This window comes from Kockovaella imperatae (genome assembly GCF_002102565.1).
Source record: "Kockovaella imperatae strain NRRL Y-17943 chromosome Unknown BD324scaffold_9, whole genome shotgun sequence".
Classification (NCBI taxonomy): Eukaryota; Fungi; Basidiomycota; class Tremellomycetes; order Tremellales; family Cuniculitremaceae; genus Kockovaella; species Kockovaella imperatae.
The window spans coordinates 276,365-288,425 of NW_019028949.1; the positions used below are offsets into that span (position 1 = coordinate 276,365).

Genomic DNA, 12,061 nt, shown 5'->3' on the forward strand with positions numbered 1-12,061 from the left:
AGCGGCGACAAGCTGTGATGATGCGCAGGGGTCAGCACGTGGCCAAATAAAATGACGTGGACTAAGTCTACTTCGTCAATTGCTTATCACACCGAGAAGCCCGTCATCGGTGATCGCCGCTTAATCTTTACATCCGTGTTTTTCTCCGCCCCACCCGACTCGAATCTGACGCACAAAAGGTTAAATTTCTCGAGAGATACGAAGATTATCATCCATACCATCATCAACTGACAAGTCTTTGGCGATCCTTTTGTCAAGTCATTTGTTTGTGCTTGACGACCTTCCCGCGTATTCAAAAGGAGATCGACACTCTGCTCTAGCTCTCGCAAACATCTCGCCAGCGTCCCAAGCTCTTTTCGCCTGTTACTCCATCTCTTGGAGCGACAACAACAATGATGATGGGTCCACCGACCTCGGACGAACTGTCCGCGATCGTGAGCGCAGAACGATCTCTTGGGGATACCATGACTGATACGTTCTGTTTCAGACCGGATGGATGTCCATTGCTCTCTGGATAGTCGTCTTTTCACCTCAGATATGGGAAAATTACCAGCTCCAATCTGGTGATGGTCTTTCCGTGTCATTCATCGTTCTCTGGCTAGCTGGAGACCTGACGAACAGTTTGGGATCAATAATGGCGCATTTGCTACCTACCATGATCATTCTCGGGCTATACGTGAGTGGTTCTGTCGGTGTCAGATCACGCTAACCCAAACTCAGTATTCCGTTTGCGACCTCATTCTCTTATATCAAGTCTACTATTACCGCCGAAAGCGAGCTCTCAAGTCCGCTCAGACTCAGCACCAGTCGACCGAGACTTCGCCTCTCCTTCGACCAGTCGAGCTCCCACCGGCAACTCAGCCGAAGCCTTTCCTCCCACCTTACATCGAATACCCACTGTTGCTCCTCTTCGTCCTTGGAGCAGGTTTCGGCGCATGGTATGTGACGGACAGGTCAAACGGTCGTACCTCGATGCCAGACAAGCCTGGACCAGCAAAAGGAGGTGAGGTGACACTGGAATGGAAGAGTCAGGTGCTGGGTTGGGCTTCAGCATGCCTTTACCTCGGTAGCAGGCTCCCTCAAATTGCGCACAATTAGTGAGTTGGGCGTCCCGTGGCGATCTGTCACATTGGCTGACACATGTTTCAGTAAGACTCGATGTGCCGGACTCTCACTGGCCATGTTCTTCTTTTCGATCTCAGGCAGTGAGTACACTCTTAGTATCATGATGCGATCAAGACTGACCCCCTCGCCAGATGTTACCTACGTCATGTCGATCCTTTTCATCTCGACCGACCGACACTACCTCCTGGCCAATGCCGCTTGGCTCGCAGGATCAGGCTTGACAGTCTTCCTGGACCTCTTTGTGCTCGCTCAGTTCGCTGTCTTCAATCTTCAAGATCGACGGGCAAGCAAGGAGCGATTATTAGTGGACGATGATCGGACGCATCAAGTCGAAGCGGCATAAAATAGAATTATAGAGTTTCCCAGCCTCGCACCATTTGGTCAAGTCAAGACAACCGTCGCTTGATATTTGTATACGTATCTCTGCTTTTGAAATCATGCTTTGTGTATCTCAGTATCGAGGATCCTAGCACGGACGCGATTTGAATGTCGCAGGGCTCCATGAAATGTCGCTGAGAATTGCGACTATTACATCACCTAATCAAGCATCCAGTGATACAGCATCCCCTTCAGCCACTGCGATTATTATTGCACAGAGCACAAAGGCGGTTGAGGATCAGGCGGAGGGTCAGGAGACTTGCCCTTCTTTACGACAGATACAGGGAGCAAAAATCCACCAGGAACTTTTGTCCCTTTCTAAAGATGGCGCGGAGCTCGTCAGCTAGGTCTGGGCAGTTGAGAGACTCTCTCGTACTCAGGTACATACCGGGAAATGCAGCCCAAAGTCGACTGTCGCTTGCATGCCAAAAGTCGCACCCTTCGGCAACAATGTCCCAGCGGGTAGACTACGATCATCAGACGTTCGAAGATTTCAGGAAGAGGTTTTGCCGACCTACAAGACGCCTTCGGTCCTGGCGTTCGCCTGAATCAGCTAGGAAAGGAGTTGTAAATTATATCTGAGGACTTACAGAGTATGCTGTCGAGCTCCATCAGCAACATCGCTCGAATGTTCCCACTTACATAGGCCCCGAAACGCTTGACGTATCCTGGAATCTCATCTTCCGCTGCGTCTGGTGGAGGCGGAGTGACCACGAATGGGTTGAGCGGTCCGTCTATTCCGTTAGCTCTGGATGAGCCCTTGGGAGCTTGCATCTCGGCTGTGGACATGATATATAGAGACGTCAAGCTCCAGTTGATAAAGTCAGTCATAGTCGAGGTCTTCCAGAGTCGGATGGATCGTCGATCTTGGTCATGGTCAAAGGATCGTCGCCGATCGACGTGAAAAGTCGTATACAAAGGACATGGTGGTCGACAGCTGACAGCTCCACATGCATCCCCTATTATCTCACTACTCTACCAGTACCCATCTTGTCCCTTCTCTCCTCTGCTTCATTCTCTTCGGCGGAAGGTCCACGCCCAGATCCCCGAAATGAGGGACAACCCACACCTCTCGCTCCCCATTCCTGACTTGATCCGCCTGATTCTTCCCCTTGACTTTGATTTCGTCCGGTTTAGACCACGAACACAAACTTTTCCCTAGCTCGGACAGCCACTGCGGATTGACAGTGGTCAGTTGGCGCATATAAGTCTTCTTATCCCCTCGAGTGATATCTTGAAAGACGACATAGTCCGGAGGTGGGCGATGGAAATGGGTAGACGACGGATGAATGAAAGCTGATTCTGAGGGCGGAAGACCAAGTGCGCGATATGCAATATTTCGAGAGGACGCAAATGACGTGGAGGGCTGTTTCATTGCGATGTCCAAGCGCACTGCGACTTTGTCAAGCGATGAAGCCAGGATAATTTGACGAAGCACTTTGAGCTGCAAAACATGATCAGAACAGAGACTCGATTTTCAGTCACAACCTACCTGTGTCTCTGATGGAGGAGTCAATCGAACCATGGGTATCTTTGCGATCCTGGAGATCTGGCGTCTGAGCTGCTGGATCTCGTGCATTGCCTGAGGACGTAGGTCAGACTCGTGAGCCGGTCAAATGCTTACTTTTGGCCTGAGAAAGTGGTTGGCACAGAAGCCAGGATTCGGGTCATACTCGTACGCCCCAATGGCAGCGAGCATCTTGAACAGGTCACTCTTGCCTCCTCCGAGAGCTTCAAACTGAGCTTGAACCTTGAAATATCGGCTTCTCAGTCGTTTCCTCTCCTCTCGCTTCCTTATATCATCCTTGGTGATGTGTCGAAGTTCTGATTCGTCCTCGTCTGAAGCGCCTTCACCATCCTCACCCAGCTCGAGGCTTTGCTCGTGAACAAACGGATCTCCGACGGATAGACAGGCCACAATGGCAATAACGTACGGGAGACAGTCATGTTGATTACCGATGACTAACATCTTGGCGAATCTGGGCGAGACGGGATATCCAGCCATAGAAAGCCCGAGCGACGTGATACGACCACCCTCGACTCCTTCCTTTTCGGTGCCGGCCACCATCTTCGTCCGAGTCGGCTTCTCCAGTGCCCCTAGATGGGTCAAGAGTTGCTCGGCTTTGGCCAGACTCGATCGATCAGGCGAAGTCGGGAAGGGAAAGTTAATGACAGCATCAATGTTCATACTCTTCATTTGCAACACCACGCCTTCGATGGGCATTCGAAGAATCTCAGGTTTCGAGTACGCCTCGAAATGGTCCTCGAAAAGTGCAGACGAATATAACCGATAGACGTGTCCTGGACCTGTCCGACCCGCTCTACCAGCTCTCTGGGAGGCCGAGGCCTTCGAGATCCAGGAGACTTGAAATGTCTGAACACCCGAGATAGGGTCGAAATGCCTTTCTTTGGAACGACCAGAGTCCACAACATACCTGATCCCAGGTATCGTAACTGACGTCTCTGCCACATTGGTCGCGACAATGACAAGTCGGTGGCTTTCGGGAGGTGGCTGGAACACACGCATCTGCTGGTCGTTGGGAAGTAAAGAGTACAATGGTAGTACGTGCATTGGTGCTGGTGGTGTAAGTTCGGTTGCATGAAAGTCTCTCACCTTCTGTCTCCTCTTGAATGACTACATCCGGTATCTCATCATCGCTATCGAGAGCTTCCGGATCACTGACGGCCGCCCCATCATCGACATCCGCAGCCAGGTCATTATCCTGACCCAGCTCAATATCTTCGGCTTCCAGTGGCGCGTCTGTCAAAGTCAGCTGATGTCACGGTTCAAATGCGGTAGAGCACACCTCGAGGTAGGTCTTCTGCTTCTTGAATCGATCTCGGAGCAGTGAGGTCTTTGGCTTTCCGGCCCGAACCGTACTTGGCCTCGAGCTTCCTGCAAAAACCCTGAATTTCTCCCTGACCAGTGAGGAAAACCAGGATGCCACCCGGTGGAAGCCTTGCGTGAATCTTGCAGACTTTCTTATACGCCTCGCCGACATAGTCTCCAACCGTCTTGCGTGAAAAATGGGTAGTCACAGGATGCTGACGAGCAGGAATATGAACGACAGGCGGAGGGGAAGCGAACAATGTAGTGTTAGAGGCGAAATCAGAAATTCTGAGCGTAGCTGACATGATGACGATTCGTAGGGGTCTAATTATCGAGTCTTTGGTTGCTTTCTCCCGCGATTCGCGCCATTTCTTCTCTCGCAGCTTTGCGACTCGGCTCAATAGGCCGATGAGAACGTCTGTGTTGACGCCTCGTTCATGGGCCTCGTCCACGATCACGACGCTGTATCTTGACAGAAGGAAATCGCCCGCCATTTCTCGCAACAGCACGCCGTCTGTCATGAACTTGATGCTAGTCTCAGGGGAGGTTGTGGAAGAGTATCGAATCTGATGAGCCACCAATGCAGAGGATGATGGGAGACCAAGCTCCTCTCTGACTCGAGCGGAAAGGGAGACAGCAGCTACACGTCTGGGTTGAGTAATTGCAATCATGCCTGGATTATCTGAAGCCGTCAGATTATGTACCAGGGCCCGAACTCACTCGAATCCTTATAACCAAAGCCAGCTTCGTACAGCATTTGGGGCACCTGAGTCGTCTTTCCGCTACCCGTTTCACCGGCGATGATGACGACGGAATTCATCCGGATGGCTTCAACGATGCCCTGTTCTTCAGCCAGGATTGGCAAATTTAGTCTAGATGCCGCAACTGAATCTGGACGGTTGATGAGGGGTCGGGCGGACGGACCGGAGCCATCCTCATCCAGGAGGGAGGAGCTTGGGATATTCAATGCAGCCCCCAAGGGGCCAATCATCGGTCTCTTAACCTGTTCCAAGTGAGATCCCCCAATCGAGGCTGAGGATGGCGGAGCAGGTGATTGCGCAAAGGGAGGCGGAGATGGCTTTGCAGAGCCCGCTGGAGATGGTTGTCCCATCTGCTTCAGTGCCCAGGCTTTGAATCCTGCTGCTCGCTTTTTGACAGATCCAACAGCGTCGGACGCTTGCACGTCACCATCAGACGTGGCGGATCCTGAATCTGCGCCAGAACCGTCGCTGTCCTCCTCGGAATCGTCCTCGTCAGAAGCAGACTCGGACGACATGGATCCACTGTCCGAACTCTCACTCTCGCTTGACGAGCTTGAGTCCCCAGCGCCTGTGTATTTGACCGGCTCAATTCGTTTCCGATTTCTGCCGAGAGGCTGCTTGTCAATGCTGGTCGGCTGCTGGTCGGCTCACCATTTTTTGCCTGCGAGGCAGAATCTTTGGAGTGACAGTCTTACCATCTGCTCCACGCTTAAGAGCTCCTCCGAATGACTCCTCCGACTTAGGCGCCGCCCGCTTGGTCGGCTCCGGTGCCACTTCCGTGACTGCAGTAGGTTCCTGGCCCATCTGTCCCGAATTGTCCGATACGTTTCGCGCCCCGTCCTCTACTGCCAGACCGTCATTCTCCGATTCGGAAGAATCAAAATCTGAAGAATCGGACTGCGGTTGTGTCCGCAAGAGCGTTGGGGTCCAAGAGTTCTGCAAGGAGAGTCAGCTGCCCTTCTCGCCTTCCCGGTGCTGGTGCGCGAATTGACTTGCCTCCTTCTTCGCTTTCGCCACGTTTGGCGGCTTCTCTGCGGACCTCATCGACATCTTTGCCTTTGCAGTACTCGCCGCCTTGACACTCTTCTCGCTTCCGTCACTGTCCTCATCACTATCCTTCCTTCCCCTGCCTGCCCTGGCGAGCCTATCGATACCACGCCGGACGATGAGGTCCTCCCTTGTGTCTTGACGCTCCTGAGCACTGACCGGAGCCATGGGTCTCTGACCAAGCGTACTGGAACTCGCTAGTGCAGATAAGGTGGACGTCGAAGGAGTCAATGAAGCCAACAGCTTAAGTGTCTCCGCCTTTTCTTCGTTCTTCAGCTTCTTAGTCTAAACGTAGGCGGCGTCAGCGAGCTCTATCCGAGAAACCAGAATGACGAGCAGCTCACCACATACGACTCTAGCCTCTTTCTCTTCTTCGCTGACATTTTGCCTCTCCCACTGCCTTCCGTCACCTCTCCAATACCATGTCCCCCTTCATCTCCATCCTGTCCTCCTCCTTCCGCTTCTCCTCGATGAACTTTGGGCCGCTTGCGTTTCTTGTGTGACCCGCCGGCTACTGAGCCTCGAGCCTTGGCATTGTATCGCTGGTAAGTTGGAGGTCCACCCATAGCATAGAATATTCGTGACGCACACGGTCAGTCCTCCTCGAGTACCTCTACAGCTCGTAATGTAGTGTATAGTTGGTTGAAACTTTTAAGACGGCATTCGAGTCGGCGGCGATGGCCGCTATCAGTCACCATATGCATCGATCTACAATTGAAGGCGTCATAAAAACATTTTTCCTTTTTTTTCAAGAGCGAGCAGACATCTCACATCGTTCATCTTATTACATACCTCAACTTGTAAAGTCGACCATGTCAGAAGCATCAAGGCCCAGAAAGGTCCTGATTGTTGGTGCTGGCCCAGTAGGCGCTCTTACAGCTCTATCACTGCATAAACGAGGATGGCAAGTGGAATTATGGGAGTCACGCGACGGTGAGTCCGAGTGAGGATTGGCAGAGATGATGAGCAATCCTAAGGGCGCTGACGATCGTTCTAGATCCAAGACATAAGGATATAGCATTGAGTAATCTGAGGTCCATCAATTTGGCCATCTCTGCGAGAGGTATAGAAGCTCTCCGATCTGTAGACCCTTCATTAGGTGAGCGAACATGGTTTTCAATGGTGTCGATCACCGAATCTGACGTTGGCCTCCACCTCAGCTGAGCAATTCCTCAACATGTCAATCCCGATGAAAGGCCGAATGATTCATCATGGAATTGGAAAGGAGGAATCCCAACTCTATGATCCCATACGCAATCAAGTATGTCCATACCAACAGCTCGTCTGACTGAGCTCATCGGTTCTCAGAGCATCAGGTCATGTTCGAGACCGCTTTTGAATCAGAAGCTAGTCGAAGCTCTACCTTCAGACATACAACTACACTTCAATACCAAAGTCCTGCGGATCGATTTCGAGGCAAAAGTTGCTTATGGATCTTCTCGGCGAGCATCGGGCACAGTCCCAGGGGACGAACATGTGCCTGGACCTTCATCTGCATCGGCGGGTCCGAGCCGACCTCCAAGTCGGAATTCTAGGAGAACAGGTGGCGAGCTCGTCACACCCTTTGATCTCGTCATCGGATGTGATGGATGTTGGAGTAAAGTGAGGAGTGAAATGATGCGGGCGGAGAGGTGAGAGACGGGTGTTTCTAAGGAATAATTTTGCTGACATTTCTGCTGCAGAATCAACTTTTCTCAATCGTTCATCCCCCATGCTTACATCGAGCTTCATATGCCGCCAGATCCCAACAAGCCAGGCGGATTCGCCATGGACAAGAACCATCTCCACATTTGGCCGCGGCACTCTTTCATGTTGATCGGGCTTCCTAATCTCGTGAGTGGATCAAATATGAACTGTGCTGATGCGATACCCAGGATGGATCATTCACCCTCACTCTCTTCCTTCCCTTCTCCTCCTTAGAGACACTCAGGACGCGAGAAGATGCAGGCAGATTCTTCAGAGATAATTTCCAATCTGCTGTGGACATTGTTGGCGAAGAGAGACTGGTCGACGACTTCCAAACGAACCCCAGGGGAAGTTTGGTCACCATCAATGCAAGTCAGCCAGAAATGACTCTGCGCTAACTGCTGCAGGTTCACCCATCTTCCTGGTCATCTCATGCAGTGCTACTTGGCGATGCCTCTCATTGCATGGTTCCGTGAGTGTATACAGCCCTGACCTGATCAGTATTGACATGCGACAGCTTCTATGGACAAGGCCTCAACTGCGGACTAGAGGACGTACGGGTATTCAATTCGTTCCTCGAGAAGCACAACATCTCCCCTTCGATGGATGATGACTACGGAGAGACGGACGAAACGCTCGCAGCAGCCCTGCGTGACTATTCTGACCATCGCGAGGAGGATCTCAAGGCCATCTGTCATCTCGCGCTGGACAACTAGTGAGTGAAGGCGACGAAGCATATTCTGATGCTGCGGTAGCGCTGAGATGCGATCGCACGTCTTGTCACCGATGCATCATTTCCGAAGATTCCTCGACTCGGTGCTCTCTGCCGTCATCCCTTCGCATCCAGTATCGACTCTCTCATTGACAGACCCATTCCCTACCAAGCGGGTACGAGGCTGGACGAGTCTATACGAGCTAGTCACGTTCAGACCCGACGTGGGCTACAGCGAAGCCTTAAGGAGGGAACAATGGCAGAAGCAAGTTGTAGCTTGGGCAGGATGGACCGGCGGGACGGGGCTCTTGTTGGCTGCCGGGATAGGTGTATTAACAGGTTTCAAGATGCTGTCAGCGAGGCAGAGGTGATGAACGGGGCCTAGATATGCTCTGTTTGATGATCGTCATGATATGTATAAGATCTTGGATCTTGCGGGAGAGGCGCCGGTTCTGAGAAATGACTGCCGCAATGGGAGCAGAGACCCGAAGATGCATGAAGGCTACTGCATCAGAGGTGGAGGTAGAAGCGGAAAAACGGGGGATACCTCGAAATCTGGGTATTTACCCACTTCGGCACTCAGATCTAATACAATGTTGATTTGTCGTTACACATATTTCCTCTGCCCATCTAGACATCGACTCCATAGGTCTCCAGCTCTGTGAGGATATCTTGAAACGAGACAAGGTCGATACGATAGCTCTTGGATCCATTCCGACCTCCTGGACCCACCCTTGGACCGTCTGCACCTCCCCATGCTCAGTCTCCTTGCCGCCGTGGCCGGCCTTGCCCTGCCACAGCTTGCTCTCGGCGGAGAATACAGCTCTGCATCGTCGTACAAAGTACAGACCCCTCCATTGACCACCGACTGGACCTACAACGTCGGTACTGATCCATGGACAGAGTACCCTCGTCCTCAACTCGTCAGAGATCGCGTGAGTGGGGGAAAAGAACCTTTGTTTTCCGGGGGAGCGCGCCTGACTCGCTCTGCTTTCAGTGGCAATCTCTGAACGGAATCTGGAGCTACAAGAATGCATCTGCTTCTGACCTTCACCGCGTCCCTTCTGGTGATCTCGGTCAGGCCATCATGATTCCATCATGTATTGAGTCTGCTCTCAGTGGTGAGTCTCGTCAAACCCCCCACACTTGCCCACATGCGGCGGCGCCGGGCGGCCGGGCGTCAAAAATGAGGGAGCGGGAATTAGGCTAAATTCCGCATCTTCCCCGTTTACAAAGGCGTCATGACACCGTTGGATGAACAAGGAAATGGAAACGTCAAGTACAGTTGGTTCACGACGACCTTTGACGTCCCTTCCGATTGGAAAGAAGATGATGTGGTTATCAACTTTGGAGCTGCGGACTGGGAGGCTACCGTCTTTGTCAATGTGAGCGACACGTGAAGTATCTCGCCTCTGAGTCGAGATTTGACCTTTTGATGTCAGGGCAAAGAAGCAGGCTTTCATCGTGGAGGATGGACTCGATTCTCCATCGACATCACTAAGCACTTGAAGAAACATGGCCAGAACGAGCTCGCTGTCTTTGTCTATGACCCAACTGATTCTGACGAGATTGTCATCTCTGGTGAGTGTGGCGTTGTTGTCGGCAATGCCTCTTGTGGCATAGCACACTGATGTATGAACCTCGTCACGCAGTCGGAAAGCAGACGCTTCGACCGGATCACATCTTCTACACCCCTTGTTCTGGAATCTGGGGATCAGTATTCATCGAGCCCGTGCCCAAGGCTCACATTGCTCAACTTGATGTCAGCGGAGACATGCACGGAAAATGTGAGGCGACTCGGCGCCCATGACGCAGACAAACATGCTAAACATGGCATTCTCAGTGACCATCAAAGCCCACTCGTCCAACGGCAAATCTGCCCCTGTCCACGTCCACGTCTATGACCCCTCTAACAACATCGTCGCTTCTGGCTCCGGCACGTCTGATGAAGACTTTGTTGTCAGGGTCGGGAACCCCGACTTGTGGTCTCCTGAGCACCCTCACCTTTATGACATCAAGGTCAAGTTCGGAGATGATGAGGTCAAATCATACACTGGTTTCCGAACCATTGAAAAGGGCGAGGTTGAAGGCGTCGTTCGACCATTGCTAAATGGAGAATTCTACCTCGCCTTCGGACCTCTTGAGTGAGTTGTCGGTGGCGGATCAACACCCCATACCTAACCTTCCTTTTAGCCAAGGATACTGGCCTGATGGATTGTTGACACCTCCCAACCGCGAGGCCATGGTCTACGACCTCCAAGTCCTCAAAGAACTTGGATTTAACATGGTCAGGAAGCACATCAAAGTCGAACCGGACCTGTTTTATCGAGCATGTGACGAGATGGGGTTATTAGTCATGCAAGACATGCCATCGATGCGACCAAACATAAACAAGATCCCCTCAGAGAGTGGTGCGTGATGTGCTGGAGCATGATATCGTCTATGCTTACCTGTTCCTCAGAGCAAGAAGAATTCACTCGTCAGCTTGTCAAGCTCGTGGAAACGCACAAATCCTTCCCATCGATCTACACTTGGGTCATCTACAATGAAGGATGGGGTCAACGACCCAATGCTCCAGAATCGAAACTTGTCCCCATTGTTAGGGAACTAGATCCTACCAGACTCATCAACGCAGTCACAGGATGGCACGATTCGGGATACGGGGACTATCACGACAATCACCATGTGAGTTGCACTAAGACTTTCTCTGAACAGCTTGACTAATATGCATGCGCCTCATACAGTACTCTATGCCTCAATGCGGTACTCCCTTTTACTCGATCCCTTCGAGCCCTTATGATCCTAAGCGGATCGGATTCCAAGGTGAATTTGGTGGTGTTTCAACCAACACTTCGATGGAACAGTGAGTAGTGCCCGTAGAGCTTGAAGACCAAAGTCCGGTACATGATTGACGGCTTGCAGCATCTGGAATGTTCCAAAGAGTTTCGCAAATATCAACATGACCTACGAGATTGACGAGACCATCGAAGTTTGGAATGAGCGAGCTGTAAGTCGGGTCGAGACGGCAATCCAGGTTCGCGGCTGACGAAATTTGTACCCAGCACGAAATCCTTGACGCTCTCCGTGATCAGATCCAGCGATACTCTTGTTCCGGAGGTGTTTATACCCAAACCACAGACGTCGAAGGAGAGATGAACGGTCTCATCACCTAGTAAGTAGCTTTATCTTGTTTTCCTTTTTATTTCTGAACCATAACTAAACAACACGCGATCAGCGACCGAAGACTCAAGCGTTACGATCCGGCACAGTGGCAGAGAGACATTCAAGCTCTGTATGATGCTGCTGCTTCTCGGGGCGGTGCTAGGATCGGAAGCTCGAGATCACCAATCACAGCCGCGAAGCAGTGGGTCTCAAGCTTGTGGTACATCAACACACATGTTCTGCGTGGCTTGGGCTTCTAGGCTTCTGTCAATACTCAGAAAGTCGTAGAAGGTAGAAAAAAAGGAGGTCGATCTTTAGTGGCATGAAGTCAGATAGAATGCATGCCTCTGGAGAATACCT

At 51.7% G+C, this 12,061-nt stretch overlaps 5 protein-coding genes across 5 annotated transcripts; 3 read left to right on the forward strand and 2 right to left on the reverse strand.

The window, feature by feature from the left end:
- The first annotated feature begins 153 nt into the window (after positions 1-153).
- On the forward strand, positions 154-1,589 carry BD324DRAFT_629707 (PQ loop repeat-domain-containing protein). The gene is made up of 4 exons (XM_022016244.1): positions 154-676; positions 721-1,097; positions 1,150-1,205; positions 1,257-1,589. Exons 1-4 carry the CDS (start codon positions 497-499, stop codon positions 1,466-1,468), a joined length of 825 nt encoding a protein of 274 aa, XP_021870097.1. The 5' UTR covers positions 154-496; the 3' UTR covers positions 1,469-1,589.
- Positions 1,590-1,710: 121 nt separating this feature from the next.
- BD324DRAFT_651878 (hypothetical protein) lies at positions 1,711-2,292 on the reverse strand (the record flags this gene model as incomplete). The annotated part of the gene is made up of 5 exons (XM_022018407.1): positions 1,711-1,821; positions 1,892-1,970; positions 2,022-2,036; positions 2,094-2,101; positions 2,146-2,292. 5 exons carry the CDS (start codon positions 2,290-2,292, stop codon positions 1,711-1,713), a joined length of 360 nt encoding a protein of 119 aa, XP_021870098.1.
- A 143-nt stretch (positions 2,293-2,435) lies between these two features.
- On the reverse strand, positions 2,436-6,794 carry BD324DRAFT_514319 (P-loop containing nucleoside triphosphate hydrolase protein). The gene is made up of 9 exons (XM_022012971.1): positions 6,486-6,794; positions 6,091-6,426; positions 5,746-6,030; positions 5,054-5,708; positions 4,311-5,015; positions 4,118-4,264; positions 3,128-4,080; positions 2,996-3,085; positions 2,436-2,947 (listed from the first exon to the last, which is right to left on the reverse strand). Exons 1-9 carry the CDS (start codon positions 6,705-6,707, stop codon positions 2,474-2,476), a joined length of 3,867 nt encoding a protein of 1,288 aa, XP_021870099.1. The 5' UTR covers positions 6,708-6,794; the 3' UTR covers positions 2,436-2,473.
- Positions 6,795-6,906: 112 nt separating this feature from the next.
- On the forward strand, positions 6,907-9,146 carry BD324DRAFT_629714 (hypothetical protein). Its single transcript, XM_022016245.1, has 9 exons — positions 6,907-7,074; positions 7,139-7,240; positions 7,302-7,402; positions 7,450-7,772; positions 7,824-7,974; positions 8,016-8,195; positions 8,235-8,299; positions 8,345-8,542; positions 8,583-9,146. The coding sequence occupies exons 1-9, from the start codon at positions 6,954-6,956 to the stop codon at positions 8,908-8,910; spliced, it is 1,569 nt and encodes a 522-aa protein (XP_021870100.1). The 5' UTR covers positions 6,907-6,953; the 3' UTR covers positions 8,911-9,146.
- BD324DRAFT_629716 (family 2 glycoside hydrolase) lies at positions 9,128-12,027 on the forward strand. The gene is made up of 12 exons (XM_022016246.1): positions 9,128-9,474; positions 9,537-9,660; positions 9,776-9,924; positions 9,982-10,120; positions 10,192-10,326; positions 10,383-10,683; positions 10,733-10,950; positions 11,001-11,224; positions 11,284-11,402; positions 11,462-11,546; positions 11,602-11,711; positions 11,775-12,027. The coding sequence occupies exons 1-12, from the start codon at positions 9,295-9,297 to the stop codon at positions 11,959-11,961; spliced, it is 1,971 nt and encodes a 656-aa protein (XP_021870101.1). The 5' UTR covers positions 9,128-9,294; the 3' UTR covers positions 11,962-12,027.
- Positions 12,028-12,061: the final 34 nt, after the last annotated feature.

What these genes read in the sequence shown, in the direction of transcription:
- BD324DRAFT_629707 (XM_022016244.1), top strand. Translation starts at nt 497, where the DNA reads ATGTCCATTGCTCTCTGGATAGTCGTCTTTTCACCTCAGATATGGGAA. An exon ending in TGATCATTCTCGGGCTATAC is followed by an intron (nt 677 to 720) that starts GTGAGTGGTTCT and finishes ACCCAAACTCAG; the next exon opens with TATTCCGTTTGCGACCTCAT. An exon ending in CTTCTTTTCGATCTCAGGCA is followed by an intron (nt 1,206 to 1,256) that starts GTGAGTACACTC and finishes CCCCCTCGCCAG; the next exon opens with ATGTTACCTACGTCATGTCG.
- BD324DRAFT_514319 (XM_022012971.1), bottom strand. Translation starts at nt 6,707, where the DNA reads ATGGGTGGACCTCCAACTTACCAGCGATACAATGCCAAGGCTCGAGGC. An exon ending in TGGCGAAAGCGAAGAAGGAG is followed by an intron (nt 6,031 to 6,090) that starts GCAAGTCAATTC and finishes CTCTCCTTGCAG; the next exon opens with AACTCTTGGACCCCAACGCT. An exon ending in TGCCTCGCAGGCAAAAAATG is followed by an intron (nt 5,709 to 5,745) that starts GTGAGCCGACCA and finishes ATTGACAAGCAG; the next exon opens with CCTCTCGGCAGAAATCGGAA.
- BD324DRAFT_629714 (XM_022016245.1), top strand. Translation starts at nt 6,954, where the DNA reads ATGTCAGAAGCATCAAGGCCCAGAAAGGTCCTGATTGTTGGTGCTGGC. An exon ending in GAAATGATGCGGGCGGAGAG is followed by an intron (nt 7,773 to 7,823) that starts GTGAGAGACGGG and finishes TTTCTGCTGCAG; the next exon opens with AATCAACTTTTCTCAATCGT. An exon ending in GAAGTTTGGTCACCATCAAT is followed by an intron (nt 8,196 to 8,234) that starts GCAAGTCAGCCA and finishes TAACTGCTGCAG; the next exon opens with GTTCACCCATCTTCCTGGTC.
- BD324DRAFT_629716 (XM_022016246.1), top strand. Translation starts at nt 9,295, where the DNA reads ATGCTCAGTCTCCTTGCCGCCGTGGCCGGCCTTGCCCTGCCACAGCTT. An exon ending in CTCAACTCGTCAGAGATCGC is followed by an intron (nt 9,475 to 9,536) that starts GTGAGTGGGGGA and finishes CTCTGCTTTCAG; the next exon opens with TGGCAATCTCTGAACGGAAT. An exon ending in AAGTTTGGAATGAGCGAGCT is followed by an intron (nt 11,547 to 11,601) that starts GTAAGTCGGGTC and finishes ATTTGTACCCAG; the next exon opens with CACGAAATCCTTGACGCTCT.